The sequence below is a fragment of the Callionymus lyra genome, chromosome 4, assembly GCF_982586985.1.
Source record: "Callionymus lyra chromosome 4, fCalLyr1.hap1.1, whole genome shotgun sequence".
Taxonomy (NCBI): domain Eukaryota; kingdom Metazoa; phylum Chordata; class Actinopteri; order Syngnathiformes; family Callionymidae; genus Callionymus; species Callionymus lyra.
In genome coordinates, this window is record NC_141821.1 from 27,764,938 (window position 1) to 27,789,727 (window position 24,790).

Genomic DNA, 24,790 nt, shown 5'->3' on the forward strand with positions numbered 1-24,790 from the left:
AGCAGTTATTGTGAGAGCAGATGTTGTTGGGGTAACTGTTGTTGAAGCAGTTGATGTTGGTGTAACTGCTATTGTGGGTGCCTCTGTTGTTGTGTATAGAATGATTGTTGTTGGAGCGTTTGATGTTGTGGGAAGCACAGTAGTTGTTGGATCGTTTTTTGTTGTGGGCACAGTTGTTGATACAGTTTTTTTGGGAATAGTTGTTGTCGGAACTGTTGTTGTGGGGGGCACGGTTGTTGAAGCAGTAGTTGTGAGAGCAGATGTTGTTGGTGTAACTGTTGTTGTGGAGGAGACTGTTGTTGAAGCAGTTGTTGTAAGAGCAGTTGTTGTTGGTGTTACTGTTGTTGTGGGGGGCACGGTTGTTGAAGCAGTTGTTGTGAAAGTAGATGTTGTGGGCGCCTCTGTAGTTGTGTCTAGAACTATTGTTGTCGCAGCGTTTGATGTTGTGGGAAGCACATTAGTTGTTGGATCGGTTGTTGTTGTGGGCACAGTTGTTGCTACAGTTGTTGTCGGAACTGTTGTTGTGGGGGACACGGTTGTTGAAGCAGTTGTTGTGATAGCAGATGTTGTTGGTACAACTGTTGTTGTGGAGGGCACGGTTGTTGAAGTAACTGTTGTTGTGGGGGGCACGGTTGTTGAAGCAATTGTTATGAGAGCAGATGTTTCTGGTGTAACTGTTGTTGGTGTTACTGTTGTTGTGGGGGGCACGGTTGTTGAAGCAGTTGTTGTGAAAGTAGATGTTGTGGGCGCCTCTGTAGTTGTGTCTAGAACTATTGTTGTCGCAGCGTTTGATGTTGTGGGAAGCACATTAGTTGTTGGATCGGTTGTTGTTGTGGGCACAGTTGTTGCTACAGTTGTTGTCGGAACTGTTGTTGTGGGGGATACTGTTGTTGAAGCAGTTGTTGTTGGTGTAACTGTGGTTGTGCGGGACACGGTTGTTGAAGCAGTTGTTGTGAAAGTAGATGTTGTGGGCGCCTCTGTAGTTGTGTCTAGAACTATTGTTGTCGCAGCGTTTGATGTTGTGGGAAGCACATTAGTTGTTGGATCGGTTGTTGTTGTGGGCACAGTTGTTGCTACAGTTGTTGTCGGAACTGTTGTTGTGGGGGATACTGTTGTTGAAGCAGTTGTTGTTGGTGTAACTGTGGTTGTGCGGGACACGGTTGTTGAAGCAGTTGTTGTGAAAGTAGATGTTGTGGGCGCCTCTGTAGTTGTGTCTAGAACTATTGTTGTCGCAGCGTTTGATGTTGTGGGAAGCACATTAGTTGTTGGATCGGTTGTTGTTGTGGGCACAGTTGTTGCTACAGTTGTTGTCGGAACTGTTGTTGTGGGGGGCACGGTTGTTGAAGCAGTTGTTGTGAAAGTAGATGTTGTGGGCGCCTCTGTTGTTGTGTCTAGAACTATTGTTGTCGCAGCGTTTGATGTTGTGGGAAGCACATTAGTTGTTGGATCGGTTGTTGTTGTGGGCACAGTTGTTGCTACAGTTGTTGTCGGAACTGTTGTTGTGGGGGATACTGTTGTTGAAGCAGTTGTTGTTGGTGTAACTGTGGTTGTGCGGGACACGGTTGTTGAAGCAGTTGTTGTGAAAGTAGATGTTGTGGGCGCCTCTGTAGTTGTGTCTAGAACTATTGTTGTCGCAGCGTTTGATGTTGTGGGAAGCACATTAGTTGTTGGATCGGTTGTTGTTGTGGGCACAGTTGTTGCTACAGTTGTTGTCGGAACTGTTGTTGTGGGGGGCACGGTTGTTGAAGCAGTTGTTGTGAAAGTAGATGTTGTGGGCGCCTCTGTTGTTGTGTCTAGAACTATTGTTGTCGCAGCGTTTGATGTTGTGGGAAGCACATTAGTTGTTGGATCGGTTGTTGTTGTGGGCACAGTTGTTGCTACAGTTGTTGTCGGAACTGTTGTTGTGGGGGATACTGTTGTTGAAGCAGTTGTTGTTGGTGTAACTGTGGTTGTGCGGGACACGGTTGTTGAAGCAGTTGTTGTGAAAGTAAATGTTGTGGGCGCCTCTGTAGTTGTGTCTAGAACTATTGTTGTCGCAGCGTTTGATGTTGTGGGAAGCACATTAGTTGTTGGATCGGTTGTTGTTGTGGGCACAGTTGTTGCTACAGTTGTTGTCGGAACTGTTGTTGTGGGGGGCACGGTTGTTGAAGCAGTTGTTTTGAGAGCAGATGTTGATGGAGTAACTGTTGTGAGGTACACTATTGTTGAAGCAGTTGTTGTTGGTGTAACTGTTGTTGTGGGGGACACTGTTGTTGTGTATGTAATGATTGTTGTTGGAGCATTTGATGTTGTGGGCACAGTTATTGCTACAGTTGTTGAAGGAACAGTTGTTGTTGGTGTGACTGTTGTTGTGGGGGACACGATTGTTGAAGCAGTTGTTTTGAGAGCAGATGTTGTTGGTGTGACTGTTGTTGTGGGGGACACTGTTGTTGAAGCAGTTGTTGTGAGAGCAGTTTGTGTAACTGTTGTTGTGGGGGACACGGTTGTTGAAGCAGTTGTTGTGATAGCAGATGTTGTTGGTACAACTGTTGTTGTGGGGGGCACAGTTGTTGAAGTAACTGTTGTTGTGGGGGGCACAGTTGTTGAAGCAGTTGTTATGAGAGCAGATGTTGCTGGTGTAACTGTTGTAGTGGGGGATACTGTTGTTGAAGCAGTTGTTGTTGGTGTAACTGTTGTTGTGGGGGGCACGGTTGTTGAAGCAGTTGTTGTGAAAGTAGATGTTGTGGGCGCCTCTGTAGTTGTGTCTAGAACTATTGTTGTCGCAGCGTTTGATGTTGTGGGAAGCACAGTAGTTTTTGGATCGGTTGTTGTTGTGGGCACAGTTGTTGCTACAGTTGTTGTCGGAATTGTTGTTGTGGGGGGCACGGTTGTTGAAGCAGTAGTTGTGAGAGCAGATGTTGTTGGTGTAACTGTTGTTGTGGAGGAGACTGTTGTTGAAGCAGTTGTTGTAAGAGCAGTTGTTGTTGGTGTTACTGTTGTTTTGGGGGGCACGGTTGTTGAAGCAGTTGATGTTGGTGTAACTGCTATTGTGGGTGCCTCTGTTGTTGTGTATAGAATGATTGTTGTTGGAGCGTTTGATGTTGTGGGAAGCACAGTAGTTGTTGGATCGTTTTTTGTTGTGGGCACAGTTGTTGCTACAGTTGTTTTGGGAATAGTTGTTGTCGGAACTGTTGTTGTGGGGGGCACGGTTGTTGAAGCAGTATTTGTGAGAGCAGATGTTGTTGGTGTAACTGTTGTTGTGGAGGAGACTGTTGTTGAAGCAGTTGTTGTAAGAGCAGTTGTTGTTGGTGTTACTGTTGTTGTGGGGGGCACGGTTGTTGAAGCAGTTGATGTGAAAGTAGATGTTGTGGGCGCCTCTGTAGTTGTGTCTAGAACTATTGTTGTCGCAGCGTTTGATGTTGTGGGAAGCACATTAGTTGTTGAATCGGTTGTTGTTGTGGGGGGCATGGTTGTTGAAGCAGTTGTGAGAGCAGATGTTGATGGTGTAACTGTTGTGAGGTACACCGTTGTTGAAGCAGTTGTTGTTGGTGTAATTGTTCTTGTGGGTGGCACGGTTGTTGAAACAGTTGTTGTGAGAGCAGATGTTGTTGGGGTAACTGTTGTTGTGGGGGACACTGTTGTTGAAGCAGTTGTTGTTGGTGCAACTGCTATTGTGGGGGGCACGGTTGTTGTGAGATCCGATCTTGTGGGCGCCTCTGTTGTTGTGTCTAGAACGATTGTTGTCGGAGCGTTTGATGTTGTGGGAAGCACAGTGGTTGTTGGATCGGTTTTTGTTGTGGGCACAGTTGTTGCTACAGTTGTTGTGGGAACAGTTGTTGTTGGTGTAACTGTTGTTGTTTGGGGCACGGTTGTTGAAGTAACTGTTGTTGTGGGGGACACGGTTGTTGAAGCAGTTGTTGTGAGAGCAGATGTTGTTGGTGTAACTGTTGTTGTTTGATCAGTTGCTTGAGTCCCTGCTGTTGTTGGAAGAATTTTTGTAGTGAGAATTACTGTGGAAGTTTCAGCCTTTGTAGTAAGAGCATTTGATGTTGTCGGCGACTCTGTTGTTGTGTCTAGAACTATTGTCGTCAGATCGTTTGATGTTGTGGGAAGCACTGTAGTTGTTGGATCGGTTGTTGTTGTGGGCAAAGTTGTTGTGGGAACAGTTGTTGTTGGTGTAACTGTTGTTGTGGGTGGCACGGTTGTTGAAGCAGTTGTTGTGACAGCAGATGTTGTTGGTGTAACTGTTGTTGTGGGGGGCACGGTTGTTGAAGCAGTTGTTGTGAGAGTAGATGTTTTGGACGCCTCTGTTGTTGTGTCTAGAACTATTGTTGTCAGAGCATTTGATGTTGTGGGAAGCACAGTAGTTGTTGGATCGGTTGTTGTTGTGAGCACAGTTGTTGCAACAGTTGTTGTGGGGAACACTGTTGTTGAAGCAGTTGTTAGCAAAGATGTTGTTGGTGTAACTGTTGTAGTCGGGGGCACTGTTGTCGAAGCAGTTGTTGAGAGAACAGATGATGTTGTTGGAGCCTCTATTGTTGTTAGAGAAGTTGTTTGAGTCTCTGTTGTTGTTGGAAGATTTGTTGTCGTGAGTGTTACTGAAGTAGTTTCAGCTGTTGTAGCGAGAGCATTTGATGTTGTGGGCGACTCTATTGTTGTGTCTAGAACTATTGTTGTCGGAGCGTTTGATGTTGTGGGAAGCACAGTACTTGTTGGATTGGTTGTTGTTGTGGGAAAAGTTGTTTCTAAAGTTGTTGTGAGAAGAGATGATGTTGTTGGAGCCTCTATTGTTGTTAGAGCAGTTGTTTGAGTCTCTGTTGTTGTGGGAAGAATTGTTGTCGTGAGGTACACTGCTGTTGAAGCAGTTGGGGCAACTGTAACACATATTTTTCATAAACATCTGATATACACAACTCTGCATGTTTATTATTTTTTTACATTAGATAATCGATTATTGACAGAACAAGATGCGTCTATGTGTGTGTGAAAGCATGGCTTTATGTATGTTTCAAGCTTACCTGTTAGAAACAACAGCCAAATAGATGTGGTTGAAAACCACATCCTCTCAGTATTTGTTCTAGAATATAATGAAAAAAAAAAAGGATTCAATATATTTCGCTTTAGAAAGTTGGGGAAAAACCGTTATACATTGCTTTTAGGTAAAGAACAGTTTTTGGAAAATTACCACTAAAGGGCTAAACTAGTTTTCTTTCCGTCTTGATGTTTGCTCAGTATTGGAGCTTACCATCCTTTTTTTAAACGTTGACGAGTTTTACTTTTTTTTTAACTCTTCCTAAACACATTGATTTTTGTTACCTCACTATTTTTAACTTAAATAAAGAAGATTTATTAATTGCTTTTTCAAAACGAAAAAAAACATCAACTAACACCATACGCGCAGTGGTGCTGGCAGGCTCTGCAAGAAGAATGGAAAATTAATGCAAAATTAACAGATGACTTAAATATGATTCAATTATTTTATTCCTGTGCCCACTCACGGCACCACTGCATAAATGTCAGGCAGGAAACAAGTGCAATTTAAAAAATAAAGCAATATTGGCAGACCTTAAATCAGGCTTGACAGACTGAAACTTTAAATTTGAGTTAAACCAGGCCAGGTGCAACAAACCCGAATGAGACTTATAACAAATACCAAGCAGAGGAATAATTCAACAGATTTGATCAATACCCAAATGAAGAGAAGTGACCAATCCTATAGAAAATATCCTTCCATCAAATTTCTTATTTCTGTGTTCAACTTGAGTCTAAGACAAAATTGTGATCAACTTTCCAGTTTGCTAAATCCAACAGAAAATAATCCTTAAAGGAAGATATGTAATGAAAATCTGCTGCGTCTTCAAACACGCAATCATAAATTAATGAAAAAGAAGTGTGTACTGACAAGATCTCCGATATTGCCATCATCATATTCATCAACCTCTGATCTTTTACACACATAACAAAATAATTCATGATCATTCGAGCATTAAAGAATAAAAGAAACGGGCTGTGGTTGTCTTTAAATGCATCAACATACTTTTGTTGTTATTTCTTGCGAAGTGCTGCACCCTTTACTCAAGGGCCCTCTTCGTGTGAGAAGTCACTTTACCCAGAGCCCTGTTCTCTGCCTGGTGTGAGCCAAAGGTAGTGACACCAGAAACAACAATAGTCAAATAAGCAAATGGGAATAATACAGTAATGGGGACTTCTTGGAGGCTTCAAACATCACAACATTTGGTATTTGTGGACGTTAGTTTAAGTTTTAGTTGCCTTGAGATGCAAAATTTAAATTTAAAAAAAAATTATATTGTTTAGCTCAAACCGAGAATAGCCACTGTAAAATTGTCGGCTCAATCAGCATTTGGCAAAAAAAAATTTGAATTGATCAGTTGAGCGTTCTGAGAATTACTTGTTTTATCAGTCTCACGCATCTGCCTTATTATCATGTTTTATTGTTATAGTTCAAAAGGGACAGGATGAAAAACATTGAGTGATGACTTAAACTATGAATTCTGAATTTACAGAATGAGAACTATCAAAAAAGTCTGGCAACAGAATGTACTGGATTTAAAATTATCATAAGGTTAGGACTGTGTTACAAATATTTCATAGAATCATAGAATGGGATTCTTTTTCTGCACATATATCCTCACTCTGGTTTGAGGGGAAATGGAACACAGTTCAGAGATGGAGGCCGTGTGATTTGACACAGTGGGCTCCAAATTCACTGTTATTTCTGAATCCAAAATTTTAAACAACAGACTTAAACGACTATAAGATAAGCTTGATTTCAAATGACCAGTTATCATTTACAGCATCAGCTACTTTTAGGACCCACACGTTTGGCTAGTATGTAAAATCCTTAAAGTATCCCCAGTTTTGGAATAAGATGAACCTAGTTACTACATTTTTTTTCTTTACAAAAAGTTAGTTTTGTAGATACATTTTTTTTTAAATTTAAGTATTATCTTGTATTGGGACAGGATATTTACTTGCTGTAAGAACATTAAAAACAATCATATTTATTGATATAAACACAACTCCTTTAAAAAATAAAAACATCTGGTCAAATTCAATAATATATAATATATTATAAGCAATATTAAACAGATTTCTACTCACCCTCAGTTGAGGAAATATAATATCCACAAAAAAGAAAATCTATTCTTAAAATACCTAGTTGATTTCTGTCCCCTCAGTTCAACTTTAAAGCTTTGTGATCTTGACGTGTTCTGATTCAACGCATGAGAAAAAATCCTTAATATAGCTACTGAATATGCATTCCTTCAATATTGCTTCTTAGCTCCACCTCATCATTCCTCTTCTAGTTTAACAGTGCTACCTACACATTGGAATGGGTGTGTGCCTTAAGTTGATTCCAATTGTTAGTACCTAAAGGCGTGTCAACACATATAATCTGAGGTATATATATATAAAACCCTATAAAATATATAAAGTTGTATATTTGATACTTTTTCCATAGTCTGTCTGGAGTTGTACCTTTTTTGTGATGAACCAAAACCAAAAAAAATTGGAAACTTTTAAATACTCAACGATGATTACTGTACACTGTGTCACTTCTAAACAGAGGTCAAGCAGGCATACATTATTTAGCATTACAGCGGTTAGTTGTTGTTCACTGGGCTTTGTTGTTTGTTCCGAATATTTAGTTTGTAGCAACAAAATGGGTGTAGCCTCATATTATGAGTTTCATTTTGTACAGTCACACAATTGATTCCATGGGTGAAATCATAAGCCGGGGAACTCCCAAAACAACTTTTAATTTCCATGTTGAAATTGTTATACCAGTCTAGCCGGAATCTGTTCAGTTCACATTAATATAATTCATTAAAAAAACTTAAATACATGTAATTTAGCGGCTTTCATACTTAATTTATTATTTATTTATTATTTCTGAATAATTATCTTCTAATTATCTCTGCTGTTGGGGAAACTACTCATGCTCAGTTACATTGCTTGTTTTATTCTTTCTGAGAATCATCAGTGACGTGCAGATTGTTGAACGCCGCCCGAATATGTCTTAAATAAATACCTCTTACAAAAGAATGATGAAGGCTTTCTGACACCTTGGTATGGGATATCTGTTATTCAGGTTTGTTCAGAATGTGGAAATGGGTGGTGGCTTATCACTATCTTATCTGTTGTAGTCTGTCTTTAAATCATCTCTCAGATATACTTAGGCCCGATCCCAATTCTCAGTTTGAGCCCTACCACTACCACTACCACTACCACTACCCCTAGCACTACCACTTCGCCAACCCGGTAGGCCCTTCGCGTCACCCTTCAGATTTGGGCCCGGCATACCCTACGTTACGTCATCAATCTTTGCCGCTGACGTCAGCAGAAGCGACTCAGAACCTGCTGCAACAACAACACTGGCTTTGCTCCTGGCGTTATATCGTTTTATATATCATCTTTCTACAACAAGTCGCCGACCTATCCGGAGAAGAAGATATCATCGAAACATCCAAGTGCTGTTAGACAATTTCACGGTAAGTTTTTGCTTGAAAATAAGTTTTATACGCGCTAACGCTACCAGCGATTTATGTGTTTCTTTGTTTTGTTTTAAAAGAATAGAATAGAATAGAAAAGCTTTATTCATCCCCAGAGGGGAAACACACTTTTACAACAGCGCAGTTTAAAAAATAAAGTGCAAGGAAAAAAATAAAAATAAAAGAGATAATACAAAATAAAATAAAAAAGATCTTAAAAATATACAATTATTTACAAAATTAGAAATTTAACACTATTAACAAAATACAATAGAATAAAATAAAATAAAAATAAAAACAGAAAAAGTAAAAAATAAAATAAAACACACAAGAGGAAAAACACACTACGGATTAGCATCAGGATATTTAAAGTAGAGAGTTAAATATCCTGACACCAGTTGGGATGAAGGACCTTCTATAACGCTCCGTCCTACACTGGGGGTGCCTGAGCCTGCCACTGAAGGAGCTGGCCAGCTCCTCCACGGTCAGGTGCAGTGGGTGGAGAGTGTTGTCCCTGATGGAGGATAGTCTGGAGAGTGTCCTCCTCTCTCCCACCTCCTCCACCGAGTCCAGCGAGCGGCCCAGGACAGAGCCGGCCCTCGTGACCAGCCTGTTCAGTCTCTTCCTGTCCCGGTCCGTGCTGCCTGCTCCCCAGCAGACCACAGCGTAGTGGATAGCAGAGGCTACCACGGAGTCATAAAAGGTCCTTAAAAGTGGTCTGCACACTCCGAAGGACCTCAGTCTCGCCAGGAGGTGGAGGCGACTTCGGCCCTTCTTGTACACGGCGTTGATGTGTGTGGACCAGTTCAGTTTATTGTTGAGGTGAACACCCAGGTATTTGAAGCTGTCCACTAGCTCAATGTCCGAGCCCTGGATGCTCACCGGTTGATGTGGTGGGGACTTTTTCCTGAAGTCAATCACCATCTCCCTTGTCTTACCGGTGTTTAAGCAAAGGTAGTTGCTCTCACACCAGTCAACAAAGTCCTTGATGACTGACCTGTACTCCAGCTCGCCCCCCCCAGACACGCAGCCCACAATGGCCGAGTCGTCAGAAAACTTCTGGAGGTGACAGCTGCTGGAGTCATAGGTAAAGTCCGCCGTGTAGAGGGAAAAAAGGAAAGGTGACAGCACTGTCCCTTGAGGCACCCCGGTGCTGCACATGGCCTGTTGGTGAGGTAGTCCATCGTCCATGCTGCCAGCTGTGTCCCAACTCCTGCGTCCTCCATCTTCTTCCTTTGCAGCCCCGGCTGGATGGTGTTGAAAGCACTTGAGAAGTCAAAAAACATGACTCTCACAGTGCTACCGGCGGCTTCCAGATGAGTCAGTGCCCGGTGCTGCAGGTAGATGACGGCGTCATCCACCCCCATCTTTGGCCTGTAGGCGAACTGCAGCGGATCCAACGCAGAGCTCAGCGTCGTGCGTAGCTCGCGGAGTACCAGCCTCTCCAAGGTCTTCATCAGATGGGAGGTCAGGGCGACTGGTCTGAAGTGGCTTGGTTCCTTCGCGTGCACCGCCTTGGGAACCGGAACCACACAGGAGGTCTTCCACTGGACCGGGACCTTCTCCAGTTTGAGGCTCAGGTTGAAGATGTGTTTGACCAACTCACAAAGTTGATCATCACAGTCCCTGAGCAGTCTGGGGCTGAGTCCATCTGGTCCAGCAGCTTTCCTGATCTTCAGTCGCCTTAATTCTCTCCTCACCTGTTCAGATGTAACAGAGAGAGGTGGCTGTGGGGGGTTGGGCAGCTGAGGCAGTAGGGCGTGTTGGGGGGCAGAAAGGTGGCTTGGAGGTGAGAACAGTTGGGGGGAGGAGGCTGAAGCAGGGGAAAAACAGCTTTGTGAAGAGTGGGGGGCAGAGATGGAGGGGGGAGGGGGGCCCTGATCAAACCGGTTGAAATACTGGTTAAGTTCAGTGGCCCATCTTTGGTCTCCCCCTGCTGTGGCTCTGGCTCCACTCTGGCCATGACCTGAGATGTTCTTCAGGCCTTTCCACACATCCCTTGTGTTGCCCTGCGCCAGTTCCTCTTCCAGTTTCCTCTTGTATTCCTCCTTGGCCATCCTGATCGCCTTCTTGAGTTCTCGCTGGACCTCTTTAAGCTCCTCTCTGCTCCCAGAAGCAAACACCCTCTTCTTCTTGTTCAGCAGCACTTGAAGTTGAGGGGTCACCCATGGCTTGGTGTTGGCAAAGCACCGCACCTTGCGGGTCGGTGTGACGTTGTCCTCACAGAACTTTATGTAATCCGTGGAATGGTCATTGAAGGTGTCGACGTCATCACCATGAGAGAACACGCTCCAGTCTGTAGACTCAAAGCAGTCTCTCAGCCTCTCCTTGGCTTCATCATTCCACATCTTAACAGTTATTTTCTGTGCAGGCTGTCTCCTCACCATGGGAGTGTATTCAGGTCGCAGACGTATCAGGTTGTGATCAGAGCGGCCGAGGGGGGGCAGGGCGGTGGAGGTGTAGGCACCTTTTACATTTGCATACAAAAGGTCCAGAGTCTTGTCCTCCCGGGTGTGGCACTTCACGTATTGTGTGAAGGTGGGAAGAATGGAGGAGAGTGAGGCATGGTTGAAATCCCCGTTTATGAGCAGGAGAGAGTTCGGGTGTTTGAGCTGCAGGTCCGACACTGAGGCGCTCAGCCTTTCGCTCGCTGCGGCTGCGTCCGCAGAGGGAGGAATGTAAACAGTGAACACAATCACATGTGAGAACTCCCTCGGGATGTAATACGGGCGGATGCCCACCGCAACAAACTCTATGTCCTTAGTGCACACTTGTTCTTTAATGGAGACATGCGCGGGATCGCTCCATCTCTCATTAATAAACACCGCCACTCCTCCTCCTCTCCTCTTTCCATCCATGTCCCGGTCCGCACGAACCATCTTGAACCCCTCCAGCGAAACAACAGAGTCTGGGATCTTCTCCGTCAGCCAGGTCTCCATGAAACATAGAAGGCTGCTCTCCCGGAAGTCTCTCTGACGCCGGGTCAGCGCAGCAAGCTCGTCCGTTTTATTCACGATCGAACGTACATTTCCCATGATGATCGATGGAATAAAGGGACGGAACCTACGTTTCTTCTCTTGTTTCATCCGACCTGCTCTGCATCCGCGTCTTTTTCTCTTGATTTCCACGGGAATCGTCCATTCCGCGCTGAGAGAGAGAGCGGTGTTGCGCAACCCCAACAGCTGATCCCTTGTGTAAACAATAGACCCGCTGAGCGTGTCTGCCAACGGAGTTCCCAAAAGTGACGAAAATAGCAGAAAACCGTATGCAAAAGTTGTAAAAGTGGTCTCGTTTTGTGCACAACGGCAACAAGATCCGACCACTCTAAAGAAAAAATTAAAAAGACGCCAAAAAAATGGAAAAAGTGTAATAAAAAGTAAGAAGAAAGAGGGAGCTGTTGTAACCAGCTGCTGCTCGTGCGGCGCCATCTTGGCCAAAAGTATGCAAACAGTATTGAAGTACATTTGGAGCTTATTGTGGTTGTTTTGTTCGATGTATTTTGAGGTTTATGAACTTTTTACGACCACAATTGTAAGCGGAATGCTAAACGTGCTAGCAATGGTCAATACAAGCAATCTATTTTAACGTGTTTCTTTGTTGTTGTTGTTTCCTAAAAAATGCAAACGTTAGTGACCTAAAGTTTGGAGCTTATTGTGATTGTGTTAATCTATGTATTTTGAGGTTTATGCACTTTTTACGACCACAATTGTAAACGGAATGCTAAACGTGCTAGCAATGGTCGATATAAGCGATCTATTTACATGTTTCTTTGTTGTTGTTTTCTACAACGATGCAAACGGTAGAGAAAGTTTGGAGCTTATTGTGATGTAAATTAATGTGTATGCATTTTTAAGACCTCATTTACAAGATAACAATGGTCAATATAAGCCGAAAGTTACATATGTAACTACGGTTCTATGAGTCCCGGATGACCGCCAGAGGCGGTGCTTCAAGCACTGAATGTATCCATCTTGCGCATGCGCAGTTCGAGTTTAATACCAACAAAGTCACCTGTGACCCCTGATGACCCGGAAGGGTATATCTTCCGGTGACATCAGAGGATCTGTTCCTGCAGAATCTTCTCGCGAAATCACAAGGATTCTGAGTGACAGAACGCTCTGGCGGTCATCCGGGACTCATAGAACCGTAGTTACATATGTAACTTTCGTTCTATTTCGTCCCTACTGACCGCCAGAGGCGGTGCTTCAAGCACTGGATGACCCATAACAACAAGGTCACAAAGAATCCTAGTACATACACCTCATTGAGGGGAAGCAACAGAGTCGGGCAACCGGAGCACACCTCATGGATGAGGAGTGGCGACGTTCACCCGATAGAACCTGAAAAAAGTGCTTGGTGAGGCCCATGATGCTGCCTCACAGATGTCCCCTAGGGGTACCCCGCGTAGGGCTGCCCATGACATAGACAGGCATGTAGTTCCCCAATACGCTTCGCTGAAGCAATGGCAAGGAGAAAAGCAGTCTTAGCAGAAACCCACTTCAGCTCTGCCTGAGCCAGGGGTTCAAAGGGAGGCAGACACAAAGCGTCGAGCACCAGGTGCAAATCCCATGCTGGGGCACGCTGTGTGCGTGGGGGGCGTAATCGCCACGCGCCCTTTAGAAAGGGGGACACTAGTCTGTTGGACCCCACTGTGTTATCATCTACCCGAACATGTCGAGAGGAAATGGCTGCCGCGTATACTCTCAGTGTAGCAGGAGACCGGCCACTGTCCAATAGTGACTGGAGGAACTCCAGAATCTTTGGGACTGAACAGTGCACAGGGTCCTCACCCCTGTCTGAACACCATGCAGCTAACAGTTGCCATCTATTTGAATACTGCAGCCGTGTAGAAGGCGCCCTGGCGTTTAGTATAGTGTCGCAGACAGCATCTGAACACTGCGTCAGAAGCGGGTTGGGCCCTGCAGCGGCCAGACCCAGGTTGCAGGTGAAGAGGGTCGGGACGCCAAATCTGGCCCTCTAGCTGAGACAGGAGATCCTTCCTGTCGGGGAGGCGCCATGGTGAGCTGCGGCAGAGCCTGCGCAGCAGTGGAAACCATGTTCTCCCTGGCCAGAAGGGGGCTACCAACAGCAGCCTGTGACCCTGATGGAGGACCCCCTGTAGTGTTAAGAATATCAGAGGGATTGTAGGGAAAGCATAGAGGAGACCTTCTGGCCAGTCGTGCGCAAGAGCATCCTGGCTCAGAGGACTGCTTTCCTCTTTCAGGGAGAACCAGAGGGGGCAATGGGTCGACTGCTCTGTGGCAAACAGATCTACCTGTGCTCTGCCGAAGATGTCCCAGATATTGAGCACCACCTCTGGATGAAGCCGCCACTCCAATGGAGGCTTGCCTCGGGAGAGCAGGTCTGCGACGTGACTCTGGTCCCTGGGCAAAAAACATTGCTCTCAGGCTGGCCAGGCGTGGAGCCGCCCACAGTAGGAGGTCCCGGGATGCTTGCAACAGCTGTGCAGACCTGGTGCCCCTCCTGGTGGTTTATATGCGATACGGTCGACACATGTATGACCGCACAAGCACATGTTGCCCTCTCGGTAAGGGAAGAAAGTACTGCAGGGCCATATACATAGCTCGTAGCTCTAGTACATTTGATGTGCTCCGAGCAATCTCGAGCAGACCACAGCCCCTGGGCTGTATGGTTTGCCAAACTGCACCCCACCCTGAGGGGAGGCGTCTGTTGTGATGGCCTCTCGACGGAATGCAACCGAACCCATCTGCACGCCTTGGAGGAGAAAGGTCTCTCTCCACGGAGCCAGAGCAAGGAGGCAACGGTGTGACACCTTGAGTCTCCTGTGCCGGTGCCACCTGGCATCCAGGTGAAAGTTGTTCAGCCACCTCTGAAGGGGGCGTAGCAACAACAGCCCCAAAGGGACCACGGTGGCGGCAGCCGTCAGTTTGCCTAGGAGTCGCAGAAACTCCACGTAATGCAGCCACATGCCCCTGCGGAAGAGGGAAGGAGGCGGAGGATATCGTCCACCCGCTGTGGTGAAGGGCAGGCTTTCATTGAGACTGTATCGAGTGTCATCCCGAGAAAAAATGTGCTCTGCTAGACTAGGCAACTCCTTGAAGAGTTGACCCTGAGAGCTAGTCGAGACACATGGGAAAGAAGGCTTGTGGTGTCCAGGGTCACCCGAGACCGGGACAGAGCACAGATAAGCCAATCGTCTAGGTAGGGCAGAATCTTCATGCCCTGCGACTGCAGGGGCGAGAGGGTTGCCATCACAACCCTGGTAAGGAACCCGCGGCGAAAGGGAGAGGCCGAACGGGAGCACCCTGAACTGAAAATGACGTCCCTGAAAGGCGAACCTCAGGGACCGTCTGTGGTGTTGTGCTATGGGCACATGAAGTAAGCCTCCTTCAGGTCTACTGAACTAAGCCACTCCTCTCTGGAAACAGCTCGCAGAACCTCTGCAGGGCTGAGCATGCGGGCGGGAGCGAAAACAGCCTTCACCAACGAGTGTCACACATATGAGATAGAAGTATCACAGATGCTGGGAGAGGAAGCGAATACGCAGTCGTCACCAACAAGTGTTACACATATGAGATAGAAGTATCACAGATGCTGGGAGAGGAAGCGAACACGCAGTCGTCACCAACAAGTGTTACACATATGAGATAGAAGTATCACAGATGCTGGGAGAGGAAGCGAATACGCAGTCGTCACCAACAAGTGTTACACATATGAGATAAAAGTATCACAGATGCTGGGAGAGGAAGCGAATACGCAGTCGTCACCAACAAGTGTTACACATATGAGATAGAAGTATCACAGATGCTGGGAGAGGAAGCGAATACGCGGTCGTCACCAACAAGTGTTACACATATGAGATAGAAATATCACAGATGCTGGGAGAGGAAGCGAACACGCAGTCGTCACCAACAAGTGTTACACATATGAGATAGAAGTATCACAGATGCTGGGAGAGGAAGCGAATACGCAGTCGTCACCAACAAGTATAAAAGAATCTACTTAGAGCATAGTAGCTGAAAAAAACAGCAATATAAATGTCGGGAGAGGGAGCAAAAACACTGCCGTCACCAAGAGAAATCAAAATACAACCAAAAGCGATTACAACAGGTTGTACTTATATTCAATGATATATAAATATTTAGTGTACAATGTTGGGAGAGGGAGCGAAAACACTGCCGTCACCAAGAAATCAAAAGTACAACCAAAGTGAGTACGACAGGTTGTACTGGTATTCATTGAATATAAATATAGAGTACGATGCCGGGAGAGGGAGCGAGTACACTTCCGTTCACCGAAATAATCAAAATACAGCCAAAAGCGAGTACAACAGGTTGTACTTATATTCAATGATATATAAATATAGAGTACAATGTGGGAGAGGGAGCGAGTACGCCCCCGTTCACCGAAATAAATCAAAATACAACCAAAGCGAGTACAACATGTTGTACTGATATTCAATGATATATAAATATAGAGTACAATGTCGGGAGAGGGAGCGAATACACTTCCGTTCACCGAAATAAATCAATACAACCAAAAGCGAGCACAAGAGGTTGTACTTATATTCAATGATATATAAATATAGAGTACAATGTCGGGAGAGGGAGCGAGTACGCTTCCGTTCACCGAAATAAATCAAAATACAACCAAAAGCAAGCACAACAGGTTGTACTGATATTCAATGATATATAAATATAGAGTACAATGTTGGGAGAGGGAGCGAGTACGCTTCCTTTCACCGAAATAAATCAAATACAACCAAAGAGAGTACAACAGGTTGTACTGATATTCAACGATAAGAAAATTGGTACTCAGCCAAACGATGATGATCTCCGGAAGTGTCCACGGCAAGCCGCTACAACTTCTCCGCGTCAAAAGTTCGTTGCAGTCTCTGGAGGGCGAAAGTTTCGCAGCTCCGACAGAAGTCGCGTGACTACCAGCAACGAAAGAGCTAGTCCTTGAGCTAGCTCGGTGACATGCTACTTGCGCAGCGAGAAGATGAAAAGGAACAGATCCTCTGATGTCACCGGAAGATATACCCTTCCGGGTCATCAGGGGTCACAGGTGACTTTGTTGGTATTAAACTCGAACTGCGCATGCGCAAGATGGATACATTCAGTGCTTGAAGCACCGCCTCTGGCGGTCAGTAGGGACGAAATAGAACTCCATTTACCTGTTTGTTTTGTTTTTCTAAAAGAATGAAAACAGTTGTAAACTATGTTTAGAGTGTATTGTAGCTGTGTTTATCAATCGTTAATATGTTTACCATGTCGCTTACATAAACCTGAAGTAATTTGAACTTATTTTGAGTAGCTTTTACTCAAACTATTCTTTTTGATGCTCATTTCTAATAGTGTGTGAATTTTCCTCCTCAGACTGGTTCTCTCTCAGTGAACTGCAGAAACAACTTCAACTTGAACTTACTACTGTTATGGTTCAACGTGGAGACTGAGCTACAGCAGGATTTTCGCCATGTTGTTTTATTAAAATGTTTATAATTTAACATTTGTATTTGTATTTATTGTACCAGTATGAATGTAAATGTGTATTTAGGAATGACAACACTAGAACTTGTAAAAACAAATCTTGTATTTGACCAAACAATCTGACACATTTAAAATGCAGAACCAAAATAAAGTGCAACAACCAAACAAAAATAGTGCGTAAACTAAATAATGCTTAAACAAACACTCAAAAAAAGAAAGTCCATCTACATTTTGTATTTATTTTCCCAAGACAGATCTTTTTGTTGCTCTTTATGCCTCCTTTGCTCCCTCCTTCAAGTACCGGTGTTGCAGGCCTTGAAGCTTGGAGACCGGTGACAGAATCCAGACCTGCTGGACCTGAGGCGAGTGGTGGGTGTCGGAGCTCCCGACGTGCTGGATCCGGTTCGGTGCATTCTGCATCATCCTGGAGAACATGGCAACAATAACATTATAATCGAGACATTCAAATAATCTGGAAATTATCAATTGTGTTGCTTTTATGAGTGATGTGTGGTAAACTGTTAAAACAAGTGTTGTCTTCACAAAAACACATGATTTACATAAAATACTTTGCTTTAAAGAAATACACAAACAATAGCATCTTCACTGTTTCTCTTAAAAATGCATTATGAAATATATGATATGAAATATCGTTGAAAACAATGCTTAGTTAGCGTCGAATTAAACATCATTTTTAAGTGCAAGAAATAATACTTTTCACATTAAATACACAAACAATAGCATCTTTACTGTTACTCTTAAAAGTTTTTTAACATGAAATGTCATTGTAAACAATGCTTAAGTAGCGTTGAATTAAACATCGTTTTTTATATGCAAGAAATAATACTTTTTACAGTGAATACACAAACAATAGCATCTTAACTGTTACTCTTAAAAGTGTATTAGCATGAAATGTCGTTGAAAACAATGCTTAATTAGCGTTGAATTAAACATAGTTTTTTATATGCATGAAATAATACTTTTCACAGTAAATACACAAACAATAGCAATCTTAACTGTTACTCTTAAAAGTGTATTAGCATGAAATGTCATTGAAAACAATGCTTAATTAGTCTCAAATTAAACATCGTTTTTTATATGCAAGAAATAATACTTTTCACATTAAATACTTATAAATAAATACTTAAAAGTTTATTAGCATGAAATATCATCGAAATGATGCATACTCAAGAGTTTATGAACAAACAATTGCTAACGTTAGCATCTTCACCGTGTGTTTATATTTTATCAACATGGACTATCAGCAAAAACAATGCTTTCACATGAATTTTATGAAGAAACACTAGCAAAAATACTCACATTTATGTACTGTGTTGCTCACAATTCTTCCGTCTCCGTCAGCACTCGGTTGCGAAGTGTCCCTCCGACATCACTACCTCTAGTAGGGAGACCTGGCACTACCTTGAACACTATCACTACGCCGAAAGTAGAATTGGGACTCCACTACACTTCGCGGGCACGCGCAAACCGTAGTGGTAGGGCGTAGTTGTAGTGGTCAAATTGAGAATTGGAATCGAGCCTTAGTTGTCATATGTTTTTGTGTGTCTTTTTTTATTCAGAGCAGCAACTACTGTCCTTGCAAGTAAAGGTTTTATACTTTGAACCAACTCTGATCTCTGTTGTTTCCGAGTTTCTATTGAGTGTCAACACTGACACATTGATATAGCTTCGAATATATAGTTATGGTTGAGTGTCATAAACGATTGAGTGAGTACTGTTGCTGCTGTTGAAATCAAAATTCAAATTATCATGTACAGTATATTTACGTATTAATGTGAATTAAATCCTTACCTATCTTTCCTGCTTGTCCTCAATGGGACTTCTTACCTCACCTATGCAGCTACTGGAGCCTAATACAGGTGGAATGGAGTAGGACTGGCCAAAAAACTGAACTGAACTTAAACATGACATCCTGCACGTCTTCGAAAGAACCCTTATCTTAGTTTCTGCATTAATTGATCATCGTGCATTTATACAGTAAATGTAGAAGAAGACCGGTTGATGGGGTCCACACTGGACCCCCGGCACAAGGAAGTAACAGGAGTAAAACCCGCTCATCATCTCTGCTGCTGGATCTCTTCTGCAGCATAGTAAAGACCTTGTTTCTTAGACAGGATAACTTCTCCTGTCTCGCCACGCCACTTCCCTCTCCCATCTGGAATGAAGTTAAATCAGGCGACTCCAAGCCGAATAATGTTCTGTCAGAACAGAAGCTTTGATGAACGTTGGGTTGCCCCTCGGCCCACCACCGTGGCTGTCCCGGGAGAGGCCGATCACAAAAGGGCATCACACGAGCCACGTCGCTATCTCTTGAATCAACAGAGCACGTACTCAAGCCGGATTCACTAGAACCCCTAATTTCTAACATATAATCTAACTCTCAGCTGGAGACCAGATGAAGGTGGCAAGCGGGTGGATGTCAGGATGAAGGAGATGAGGATGAGGATGAGACGGTCAAGAACGAGGGGATCAAAGTTCTTTCGACGATGGGGCCAAGTGATTGCGTTCGGTCCACCGAATGTTCCGATGAATCACAGTGTCGGCTTCCTGGTTGTAGACACCTCACGTGAACGCGCTGAACGCCTGGAATGTTCACTTCGCTGAGGGAAAGTCTTTAGGTCAGGAACACTTTCTTTTTACGGGAGGTAAGGATGATTCACGGGTTGCTGGCTTCTGGCTCGCAGTCGGGGAGACGTGCTGCGAATATTGGAATAATCGGACCGGTCTGGTCGATATTAAAAAGAAACTCACGAAACTTTGCGCAGTCTGGAAGGATGCTGGAAGCGGGTCCTTCAGTGCGGTCCTCAGTTCGGGCTTGCAGGAGCTGAAGTTTAGGAGGCCGGAGATCGTCTTGAAGGCAAAGCTGGTGATGAACCAGTTGAACACACACAGGGGCAAACCCTTATGATTGGTTGAAGTTTCTTCGGCGGGAAAAGGGTCTTCCTGACTCACAACCCCCCCCCTGCTCCTTCTCAGTTCTCCAGTTGTCATATCTTCTCGTCACACAAGAAAAATCATATGTACATTAAAAATGCTTTAAAACGATTTGTTCTTTCTAGATTCTTTTCCCACGGAGCGCGGACATTAAAATAACACCAAACATGACACATTTATAATAAGTATTACAAAATGAAGGTTTTGATAATGATTAATTCAATTCTTATATTTCATATGTGATTTCTTTCTTCATTTTGATAACTTCAAACACCTTGCACGTAGCTCCATTCACTTACAAGTATATTTATTTAAGCAAGTAATAAACATTTCAATGAATATTATCCAAGACACACACACACACACACATGTTGTCTGTGAATGGTTTCGGTGGTGAATAGCATTCTCACCGACTCTGCATCTGCAGGAAGCCATAAAGTTCCTCTTATCTGATCTTGTTGGGAAGAGTCTGGCATGAAGTGTTGTTGACCTGGTCACTGAAGGTTCAGCTTGACCATTCGTCAAACTTCTAATCCTCCTTGCTTCGGGAAGTCGGGCTTATGGACTCTATTGCCCTGAAATATCCCTCCTCATGCTGTGATTACTCAGACAAAGTGGTGGAATTCTAATTCGACCTTGTGTGGTGTTGCCTTATCATCGGAAGTTCTGTTGTCACAGATCCTGAGGAGTGTTTGACCTTTCACAGATGGTTTCCAATGAAGATAGTTCATTACAAGGGTGACGAGCCTTTATTGTTTTTCTTTTAAGTATTTTGGTTGGGTTTGATATAATTATCTCTTCTCTTTATTAATTAACATTCTTTGTTGACAATAGTGATTGTACTAGTATTCCTGTTTCTTGATTAAGGTATATATTTATATATACAGTTAATTAGTGGTATAATTGGATTAAGAAGAAAAACAAAAACAACTCACATTTCAATTTTCTCCATCTTCTGCAGTGTTCAATAACAATAAAACAATTATCATTGATTGTTGACATCCTTTGTTTTTGCATGTATTAATGACCTTTTGACCCTGTTATTTTGACCACCCTCTCTTCCTATTTCACATTGTCAATTGATCAACTCACAATTGGTCACATTGCACCTAACCTTTGGTGTTTTGTCGAGCTAACACTGCTTATCTAAAACACGTGTGTCGTTAAATGCTTGCACGTGTGTACGTTTGTTGATATCTGGTTCCTGTTTAGTCTCTTCTTCTACTCTCAATTTCTGATCTTGGGTGTTGTGTTTGCTCTGCTGCCCTCTGCTGGTTTTCTCTTTGTTTACTTCTTAATTGACTATTGGTCTGACTCCATTACTGTAATTATTCAATTAAATCAATTACATTTATCTAGTTAGATCAGTATTCATGTTTATTTTGTTATCTTAATTTTTCAATTATTACATTTAAATTGCTTAAAATAAAATACAATTTTATTATTTTAACAATTCATAATTTTACTATTGTTTTATTATTTTTAGTAAATTAGGGATTGGATTTTTATTTTTTAAATTATTGGAGGAATATTAAGTTATTTGTTGTATTTGGTCTTCAGACAGTAAGTAAGTAAGTAATATTTATTTATATAGCGCATTTCGAGACCAGGGTCACAAAGCGCTTAAACAATCAAAACATAAGTAACTCTTATTCCTCTTTGTCAATTGTGCTATATATGTATATATATATATATATATATATATATATATATATATATATATATATATATATATATATATATACACACACATACAACTAATTAGAAAGTTAAATAAATAATAATACGTTCTTAATTGAGTATTGTTTTGACTTGAACAATTTTAATGAATTACTATAATATTTTGATTAGATCTACCCCATTTATCTTAATTGGTTATTTTTAATATCTTAATTTAATATTTTCTTTTATTGATCTCAGATTTTATAATGGATTTTAATTAGTTAATTTAAGGTTTGATTCTTAATTTAGATTTTTAGACCTCTTTCTTATTTTCATGTAATTATTTATTTTGGTAATTGCTTTTTTACCTATTATTTTAAGCGATATTATTAATATTATTATTATTATTTTCTATTTTCATTTATTGACTTATTTTTAAGAGAAAAGTAACTTTTACTGCAGTTGACAAGTTAAAGCTCCTGACAGGGAAAAAAAAAGAACTAGAGCAAGAGATTGATGGAAAATAAACAAGTTGTTACAATAATGATTCAACTGAACTTAGAATATCTTTGTAGCTGATAATGTCATATAATTTATGTCAAATTTAAGAGAGTCAATACCAAGAGTATTATGATTAGTTAAATGATTTGAAGATATATTGGAATATAAAGTTTTTCAAGAAAACATTTTTGAAATACAAATAAATGATGTTTTATTTTTTCCTCAGGTGGAGGAATTAGCTGGATAATAAGTTTGTTACATGTTTGGTGATTCTTGTTGCACGGTTCTGCCGAACAACACTGTTGAAGGGGGCTCTGTCCAGGTACATTCAAATAGTTTAAAAGTTAGAAAACAGTTTGTGAATAAGGTACGACTAATCCTGTGTTTGACTATCTCTCTGATTTATGTAGTAAATATGAAGGGGTTAATTTTCTACATGAAGAAGTATGAGTAAAACATGAATATAAAGTATGATTTAAAAATGTACTGTTTCTGTTTTGTCCAGAGAAAGCAATGCTGTTCATCTCTTTCCTATGTTGCAGGACGAGCTCAATCATGCACTGTTGACGGAGGAGTACGTCAACAACACCTCACATAAAGAGCCGACATCCATGGTCGCTGAAAACGGGGCTTCCACTTCCTTTTTACCTCGCGAAAGAGGTTTTTCAAAGTAGTGGATACTGGCTCTTCATCAATATATATTTTAACAAAAACCTTAAAAAAAAGGCCTATTAGATTTTAGTTAGTTAGTGTAAACATGTTTGTTTTGATTATTTGTCATTCAATTAATCAAGTTGTAATGCATAATTTGGAATAATTTTTTTTGGGGGGGGGGGTTTCTTTTTCTTTTTTTTATTTAAGAGAAATGCTCACAATGTTTAACTGCATTCATTAAATGACTCTGTGTTTTCTCTACCTTACCGTATCCCTGAATAAACCTTCTATAAATCTACTTGATACTCCGGCGGAACAGAGGGGGGATCAGGCAAAGCTATTGGGGGAGAAGAAACAGATCTAGCAGGAGCCTCAGCAGAACGCAGACAGTGAGAGTGACATAACAGGCCCCAAGCAGTGATGGAGGACTTAGACCAGTCGAATTGTAGGTTGTGGAGACAAAGCCAGGGAAGGCCCAGTACAATAGATGAATATGCAGAAGGATCTACAAACAATCTGAGGGCCTCTGAGTGGTTGCCAGAAACACAGGGAACACAGAGGAAGTCTGATGGGTCACGTTAGGTAAATAACTACCATCAAAAGCGCTTATAGGTTTAGGGGCTTCAAGCTCAACAAGGGGGATAAAAAGGGTCCGAGCAAAAGCTAGGTCAATAGAATTTTCATCAGCACCAGAATCAATTAAGACTTTAACTGAGTCTTGGTGACCCTAGTGACCCGGAAAGGTGGATACGGTCAATCAACTCAGTGTTAGACATTGTGTGTTTTACCTTGGTAGAGGTGGGGGCCGAAGGTCGAGGTGACCGGGGACGAAGAGGGCAGGAATGAAGGATGTGGCCCGAACGCCCACAGTACAAGCAAAGGCCCTGCGTGAGCCTGTGAGACCTCTATTCCTGCGTAAGTCTAGTCCTGCCTAGTTGCATAGGTTCACTATTCTCTATGTCAGTCAACTCAGGGCAGGTGGTAGGAAAAACAGCTGGGATATAACCCGACATGGAAGCAGGCCGCAACTCCCCATCTCTCTCACAAAGCCTGTTGTCCAATCTAAAGGATAAATTAATTGACTCCTCCATGGTGCTACGCTCATATCGGACAGCTAGTTGGTCACGGAGGTCGTCTCTAAGACCCTAAACATAGGCAGTTTTGAGCACTGGAGCATTCCAGCCTCTCTCTGAATCCAACATCCGGAAAAAACAGAGTATGTCCTGACTGAGTTAGCGCCCTTTTGGAGAGATTTCTGGATGGTGCAGTAGCTGAACGGAACGGCAAGTCGAATACTCCACGCATCTCTTCAGTGAATGCCCGAGCAACTAAGAAGCTAATGCTGGTGAGTGAGACTCCCATAACTCATTTGCCCATTCGACCTGCTCTAGCCTTCAGGATATTAATCAAATACGCTAATTGGGCTCTGTCTGTTAAGTAAGATCTAGGTTGTTTGTCAAAAACAAGCTGACACTGCAATAAATAAACGGCGACAGTGGCAAACCTCGCCCAAATAATTTTCAGGTGCTGGGATCGATGGTTCGGAAGCAGGTGCATTAGGAGTGAGAGGAGGAGGGACGTCAGCCGCGGGAGCCGAGAGGCTCTGTGTTTGATTCATGGCAGTGGTGAAGGATGGAAGAGAGGCACAAAGTTCTTGGGTTAACTTCTCCGGTGTTGAAACACATCTGGCTTAAGTCCGCAGAGCATCGCGGAGATACTGTAGTTCCGCTGGGTCCATTCTGGTCAGTGGATAATGTCAGGAAATGCGGAAGTAATGGATCCAAGAGCAAAACAGGCAGTGTATCCTTGGAAAGTACATTTTTTAAACAAAGATAGATCCACTGAGATAAGTTCATAAATAATCCAAAAATCCAAAACATAGTCGATGATCCGCTGATCCAAACGGAAAAACTAAGGAAACAAAAGGGAACCGAGGACGGTGCATGCTGCAGACAGTCACTGGCACTGAAGACTAGCGAGATGAAAAACAAAATCCGAAAAACTAGATCCAGAAACCAGTTACCAAGTCATTTGACGTGATCCACTGATGATGCC

General features: G+C 42.8%; 2 protein-coding genes across 2 annotated transcripts in view; both read right to left on the reverse strand.

Moving 5' to 3' along the window:
- Positions 1 to 24,790, reverse strand: part of LOC148082323 (uncharacterized) — a 99,609-nt gene that overhangs the window by 67,386 nt on the left and 7,433 nt on the right. The window lies entirely within an intron of this gene.
- LOC148082326 (uncharacterized) lies at positions 69 to 17,398 on the reverse strand. The gene is made up of 11 exons (XM_087788331.1): positions 17,265 to 17,398; positions 14,637 to 14,733; positions 14,093 to 14,583; positions 13,768 to 13,876; positions 12,892 to 12,946; positions 3,388 to 3,956; positions 2,423 to 3,036; positions 1,291 to 1,397; positions 853 to 1,220; positions 232 to 750; positions 69 to 83 (listed from the first exon to the last, which is right to left on the reverse strand). Exons 1-11 carry the CDS (start codon positions 17,396 to 17,398, stop codon positions 69 to 71), a joined length of 3,078 nt encoding a protein of 1,025 aa, XP_087644457.1.

What these genes read in the sequence shown, in the direction of transcription:
- LOC148082326 (XM_087788331.1), bottom strand. Translation starts at nt 17,398, where the DNA reads ATGTTCTCCAGGATGATGCAGAATGCACCGAACCGGATCCAGCACGTC. An exon ending in CATGGGCAGCCCTACGCGGG is followed by an intron (nt 3,957 to 12,891) that starts GTACCCCTAGGG and finishes TTCCAACAACAG; the next exon opens with CAGGGACTCAAGCAACTGAT. An exon ending in TTCCCACAACATCAAACGCT is followed by an intron (nt 3,037 to 3,387) that starts GCGACAACAATA and finishes ACAACAACAGAG; the next exon opens with GCACCCACAATAGCAGTTAC.